General features: G+C 40.9%; 1 protein-coding gene across 1 annotated transcript; it reads right to left on the bottom strand.

Moving 5' to 3' along the window:
- Positions 1-1874: 1874 nt before the first annotated feature.
- Positions 1875-6719, bottom strand: ckap2l (cytoskeleton associated protein 2-like). Its single transcript, XM_046042045.1, has 6 exons — positions 6542-6719; positions 4530-4596; positions 4372-4423; positions 3091-4229; positions 2368-2563; positions 1875-2213 (listed from the first exon to the last, which is right to left on the bottom strand). Exons 1-6 carry the CDS (start codon positions 6579-6581, stop codon positions 1890-1892), a joined length of 1818 nt encoding a protein of 605 aa, XP_045898001.1. The 5' UTR covers positions 6582-6719; the 3' UTR covers positions 1875-1889.
- Between the last annotated feature and the right edge of the window lie 122 nt (positions 6720-6841).

Genomic DNA, 6841 nt, shown 5'->3' with positions numbered 1-6841 from the left:
GTGCTGGTTTAAGCAGGGGAACCTTCCGTGCCATGCGTGATTTCAAACCATGACGTCTTAGTGTATTACCAACAGTAACCTTGGAAACGGTGGTCCCAGCTCTTTTCAGGTCATTGACCAGCTCCTCCCGTGTAGTTCTGGGCTGATTTCTCACCTTTCTTAGGATTATTGAGACCCCACGAGGTGAGATCTTGCATGAAGCCCCAGTCCGAGGGAGATTAACAGTCATGTTTAGTTTCTTCCATTTTCTAATGATTGCTCCAACAGTGGACCTTTTTTCACCAAGCTGCTTGGCAATTTCCCCGTAGCCCTTTCCATCCTTGTGGAGGTGTACAATTTTGTCTCTAGTGTCTTTGGACAGCTCTTTGGTCTTGGCCATGTTAGTAGTTGGATTCTTACTGATTGTATGGGGTGGACAGGTGTCTTTATGCAGCTAACGACCTCAAACAGGTGCATCTAATTTAGGATAATAAGTGGAGTGGAGGTGGACATTTTGAAGGCAGACTAACAGGTCTTTGAGAGTCAGAATTCTAGCTGATAGACGGGTGTTCAAATACTTATTTGCAGCTGTATCATACAAATAAATAGTTAAAAAATCATACATCGTGATTTCTGGATTTTATTTTTTAGATTATGTCTCTCATAGTGGACATGCACCTACGATGACAATTTCAGACCCCTCCATGATTTCTAACGGAGAGAACTTACAAAATAGCAGGGTGTTCAAATACTTATTTTCCTCACTGTATCATTAGTCACCGTGAATACCAGGAAATAACTCACTTCTGTGATTACACCATACAACATTTTTACACACCAACATTCCTCACATGGACAAAAATATGTTGCACATTTGTTCAATAGGCAATCAGAGCTTTAGAGATACAGTAAAGGGGTTTTTGTTTTGGAGCAAAAGATGCCAACAAGGGAAAGAGATGCAAGTGGAGTGAGAGGAAGAAGAGAAGGGTGAGGGAGAAGAAGAGCCAGAGGACTACAGAGAAAGTATGTGTATGTACGGTTGGCGATATGAATAAAGTCCTCTAATACAGCCATTTTATATTCTGACAGTAATATAATGTATACCATGACATTAGAGGTGGGCAATATGAACCTGTAATTTTAGATTGAGATTTGATTTATTAGGAACCCCATTAGCTGAGCAAAAACATAAGCTAGTCTTCCTGGCGTCCACACATAAGAGGAAAAAAAACACACTAAAAACATCAATACACAAAAACACAGATGTGTGTGAACATTAAAACTAAGTGTAAGCTGCCTATATAAATAGACTGGGATTTTCAATATGTTCATGAAACTTAGAAGTGATGATTTAACCTCTCATCAACCTTCAACCAGAGATTTATCATGCATTTTGTTAATATTAGCTCTCAGTGTGCACACATGAAACATTATATTGTGACATCAATATACATCGTGGTAGTCTTGCAGGATGTTGTTCTGGGAGGTCGCCATCAGCTGCATGAGCTACACCCTGGGCCCCGAGTGGTTGGGAGCTATAAAGCTCACCACCTTTTTGTCTCGTTCTCTCTCTCTCTGTCATCACGGGTGTAGCTGTTTGCTTTTGTGTTCTTATTGACATTTCACACACCCACACACTGACATGACTTATACTGACTCACTCATTATTATCCTTGTGTATATATCTGCATAATCGCAAGCATCATGTTTCTAAATTCTGTCAAGTTCTTTGTAATCATTCTGTACTGCAACTTCTTGTTACTGTCAAATTGACAAAAAAAAAAAAAGGGTGAGTCTCTCTCTCTCTCTCTCTCTCTGATCTGCTTTTGACTAATTCAGTGAATTAAACACATGACAAGTATTTCATCATACTGATGCAATTGTAAATGCAATACTGTCTGAAGCCAGGTCTACTCACCCACAACAGGATACACACGGTGCATTTTGGTGAGTAACACATAGTGTAAACGTAACGTCTGTATGTTTACAAGAATATTCCACATGGTACCTTTTGGAACTGTACATAACTCTTGTGTAAATAAATATCTCAAGTTTGAACAACACGAATGTCTCACCTCCAACACGACACCAACAGCCTCTTCAAACATGGGCAGGACATCCAGGTTGCCCTCTTGTTCCATCAGGCGGGCTTGACAGATCCAGTATTTGGCAAATTTCTGGGACACCGCTGGCAGCCGTGAGAGAACTTCTTTCACCTGGTCTGAAGGGCAACCCTGTATGCGCGAGGCAGACTCAAATCAAACACACTTTATTTATTTGTTTTATTCTGTGTTTACCACGGAACTTCCAGTGAGATGTAATGTCCAATGGGAGATTACATCAGATTACAAGGTCAGCAAAACAGATTCCTCACACCATAACACAAACCTCTCCAAGCAACTTGATGCAGTCAGCCAGGGATCTGTCCACAGCAGAGATGAGGGAGTGGGCCTCGTCTTCTTCTTTCATTGCAGCCCAGAAAGGCTGGCGCACGGCCACAGTGCGCCTGACCTGAGTTTTCACCGGCATTGGAGGACGTTTGTAGGAAATACCCTTGGCTTCCCGCCATTCCTGTAGTTTTCTCCTTGAGACCAAAGCATAGAGCAAATGGTACAGTTTAAGAAATACATCAAAATATTATCAAAATTGCAATTGTATGGTCTACAGTATGTTACTACATCCCACAAACTATTGTTTTTGTATTGTTACCAAAACTCAGGTATCATACTAGCAGCAATACAAGTCAAATAATACACAGACTGAAACTGATGTTCAAAGCAATGAACTGTATCACACTGCTGTGAATTATTTCATTTAATTGATAATGTTGACATCTTAACAAAAGCTCATTTCTAATTCTTGCTTGCTCAGAGTCATTCATTTTGGACAATTGTAGAATGATATGCTAACATTATATCATTGATTACGTAAAACCATTGAAATGTCACCCAGCCCTAAGGGGTGCGTGTGAGTCATGTACAGAAAGATCAGCGGTATTGCAATTCTTCTGCAGCCAGCAAGTCAAGAGTCCAAAGTCTCACCCATATCAGCCATGTGTCATATCAGACTTTAATGTTATACATTTACTGGTAGTTGTACTGTTCTACTTACATTCTTTCCTCCTGGGCGGCAGTCAGTTTCACTCTCTCAGTTTGGGGAATGACCCTGACAGGGACCTTTGGTGTTTTCATGTCAGTGGACTGGCCGGTATGGCTGATGGTCCTGATAGGCTGTGGCGCAGTCTGTGACATCACTGGAGCGCCTGTTCTTTTCATACCTGTTTTTGGTGGAGGGGCATTTGTTGAACTGTGTCCTTTCTTGGCATCTGTCTCTTTACATGTCTTGGTTTTCCCTGCCAGCTCAGCCACAGCAGTTCGCATAACCCTGCTAACGGCTCTGGAACTGCACCTGCTTACTGGCCCTGAGGATGCTCGGGAGGCGACTGTGCATGGTTGGCCCTTTCTCTCCCCCTCGGATCTCTGCTTTGTGGATCTCTCTGTAGGCTGACCAGCTGGTTTGTTAGTTTTTGACATCCCTACTCTCCCCACTGGCTTAATAGGTGCTGCTGTGCACTTGGAGGAGCTGAATGTTGATTTCAGTCCACTTGATTGACTCTTAGAAGATGGCTGAGAATGTTTACCCAAAAGTGGGTTAGAGTTGTACTTGTTCTGATCTTGAACTTTAATCCCAGCTCTTGCAGTCAAAGAAACAGTTGTTCTCTTATTAACGGGGTTGTCTAGAGCAGTGGTAGGTAATGTTTTCCTCTGAGCCACGGCAGACCTCTGGGAAAGAGAGACAGATGATGAGGTGATGGGTCGCACCTTGTTAGCAACAGAAGTAGTGGTGGTGGTATCAGCTGCTGGGGCAGAGGTGTGTGTTAAGCTTTGACTTTGACCATTTCTTGGCTGGGTCACTGCAGGAATGAGGCCGGTTTTCGTTTTGACAATGGGGCCAAGACTTATCCTGACACTGACTGTCTTCATTGGACATGACCAGGTAGCATTTGAGCTACTGCTGAATCTGCTGTTTGATTTTGTACGAGCTGTACAAGCTGCATTTGAAGAGGCTCTGCCTGAGGCTTGTATTCCTGTGTTTGGCTGTTTTTTGAGGTGGCTGGCTGAATTCAAGTTGGATATAGAGGACGCAACAGTATATGTTCTTTTGAACACAGGTTTTTGATTAAGTTTTGGCTGCGCTTCCAGCAGTTTTTTGGATTGAGCAGTCCGAGTCTTGTTTTCTTTTCCTGTAACCTGTAAAAACATATCCAAAACAATTAGGCTCCAGACATCTGAATCATAGCCCACATAAGATTTCTTTGGAATAAAGAGAAGATAAACGTCATTAGCTTATTGTTACGGTCCATCGCGTGTGCAAAAAAAGTGTCAGACGCACCTTTAGCGCAGGTGTCACCGCCTTAACCTGACAGTCATTACGGAGGTATGACCTGAGAATGTAAAATTCTGTGAATTAATTTACCCTGGATATAATTAACAACAACAATAATGAAAACACACTCGTTAGTTGTTATGCAGAGAACGCTGTGATCTTACTTGGGGTTGGGCAGTTTCATCTTTCCTTTTGCTGCGAGGTATTCCATCAACTTCTGCTTACGCAACTCTGTAACAGAAAATATCACAGGAATTCAGCATTAGTCCCATGGTACACATTACATTAACAAAAAGTCTCCACGTCTAACTTGACGCATTACAATAATGCAAATCTTTACTATGCAGATTCTTTATACTGTGAACATTTGCATATTGCCTGGTCAATATTTTGGAAATGCCATCCCTTTCTATTTTATATTCAAGATTTTTGAATTTGAATTACTACATTTATTGCGACAAAACTAGTTTTGAATGACTTTCCACTATACAGTAAATAGCTCAACTAAAATAATTTAGGGTTAAATGGTTATCATCCAGCCACATACTGTAGCTCTTCATAAATATGTCTGTGCACATATATTAGGTGTACATGCAGAAGATTTGGAACCTCTCTTTAGTGGTTCTCAAAGAGGGGTCCTGGGACCCCCAGGGATCCTTGAGGGGGTTCCAGGGGGTCCCAAAAAGGGGAATAATTCATTTTCACCATTATTCCATCCATAAGTAACACAATGACAGAACGTATAAATATTTTGGTTATAGGTTTCATACACTCTGTGTTAGAAAACATCTTAGAGAACCACTGCTTTAGGTTAACCTTGCTGGAAAAAAATCACAACATAGTTTATAAATACCGTATGCTTATTATAGCCAACACTAAAGTTCAGTTCCTCTTATTGGATGCAGCTGGCAGAAAAACTTGACTTACGTCACTGACAAATAACTTTCACCAACCATCCACAATAAAACATGGAGCTAATGGAGGCAATTTATTAATTGCCTGAATAAATGAGTAGAAGATTTCACAGGCACTTACTGCCATTTGGCTGCAGATGGGCAGAATAATCTATAATAATAATCTATGATAAAGAATAACTGCTTTTAGGGCTGGGCAATAAATCAATGATACTTATCATACAATTTCCCTCAATAACATAAAAAATGTTCAATATATGTTGGATTTTATTCATTTCCTATTTCACTATTTCCTATTGCACATAATTTTCCTATTAAGATTGTGTTAAGGAAAGGGACAGTATATACAGTAATATTGCCGAAGCCTCGAGAAAAAAACACCTTGATAAACATGTTCTGATATTTTTAAGATCGCTCAAGGTAACCAGTTGTTTTAGATCAGCCCAAACAAAGTGTTACCTGGATGTTGACGTGCTTAATCAATTCGTGACTGGAAGACAGTCGTGTGTGATTGCTCGGTCAGCTCGGCGGTAACGTTAACATAACGAGCCGCGAGTAGATATTGTTCAGGTGAGTTCGAATCCAGTTTGACGCCATGTTGTAAATAATGTTTTCTTTCATTTCTTTTTTCGTATGTGGCTTTATAATGTAGTGCTCACTTATACAATCATGTTCGCCGCAGTAGATTAAAGGTGCGACTTGAAATTCGCCAGGAATATGTTTGTGGATGTGTGACGAATCTGTGATGGAGGCGGTCCGCAGCGGATGCACACAACACGCGCACGCGTATGGCAACCAGTTAGTTTGAAAACCAGTAGGGCTACAACACCGGACCAGGAGCTTGGGGAGATTATTTAATGTATAGTTCATAATGCAGTGATCATCATTGCTTTGTAATGCTGAACGCTAAACATAAAGTTAATTGTATTACTGTAATAAGTCCGATAAAAAAAGGAGCAGCCGAATAAAATTAAGCAGTTTATCCCCATTTGTCCTACAAGTGCAGCATCATTAGAAAGCACATAACAAGTTGTAGGCTAACTTATTTTAACGTTAAAAACCCGAACGGACTCATGTGAAGCCTATTCGTGGTGGTCTGTCTTACACATATATAACGCAACCAAACCATAAGGTCGGTTTATTTAGGTAACTTAAATGTTTGCTCACTGTTACTAACATGTAAACATTTAACGTTACTGTCTAACGTTAGCGTTAGCATGGTAACAATAACTGCTTTTCTGCAATTTAACGAGTTCGCTAACCTTTTCTGGAAAGTATCGATACGGTCTCTCCTTCTTCCATTTCGATTAGGATTAAGTATCTTCTCTCGACTTTATTCAGATTAGTTATGAATTGCCTCGTTGGACTTGCTGTGGTGGTTTCCGATCGTTTACGAGTTAACAACTGATCTCGCGTATCCGGTTTTGAAATTGCCGGGTACCAACGCATCCTCTTCTCTGATTGGACGGTTTGAAATTGGGGGGAAGCACGCATGCGCAAAGCCCCTGCATTGATTGGAGCGGATAAACAATAAAAAAGTACTGCACATTGAGCTGGCTCTG

This window comes from Micropterus dolomieu, unplaced genomic scaffold (genome assembly GCF_021292245.1).
Source record: "Micropterus dolomieu isolate WLL.071019.BEF.003 ecotype Adirondacks unplaced genomic scaffold, ASM2129224v1 contig_10176, whole genome shotgun sequence".
Taxonomy (NCBI): Eukaryota; Metazoa; Chordata; class Actinopteri; order Centrarchiformes; family Centrarchidae; genus Micropterus; species Micropterus dolomieu.
The sequence above is the reverse complement of the archived record's forward strand: the minus strand, read 5'-3'. Positions and strand labels throughout refer to the sequence as shown.

Bases quoted from the DNA above. Each gene is read 5' to 3' on its own strand.
- ckap2l (XM_046042045.1), bottom strand. From the start codon at position 6,581: ATGGAAGAAGGAGAGACCGTATCGATACTTTCCAGAAAAG. The intron at 4,597-6,541 runs GTTAGCGAACTC...TTTCTGTTACAG, and splicing joins ATCGATACTTTCCAGAAAAG to AGTTGCGTAAGCAGAAGTTG. The intron at 2,214-2,367 runs GTTTGTGTTATG...TCGCGCATACAG, and splicing joins GCATCAAGTTGCTTGGAGAG to GGTTGCCCTTCAGACCAGGT.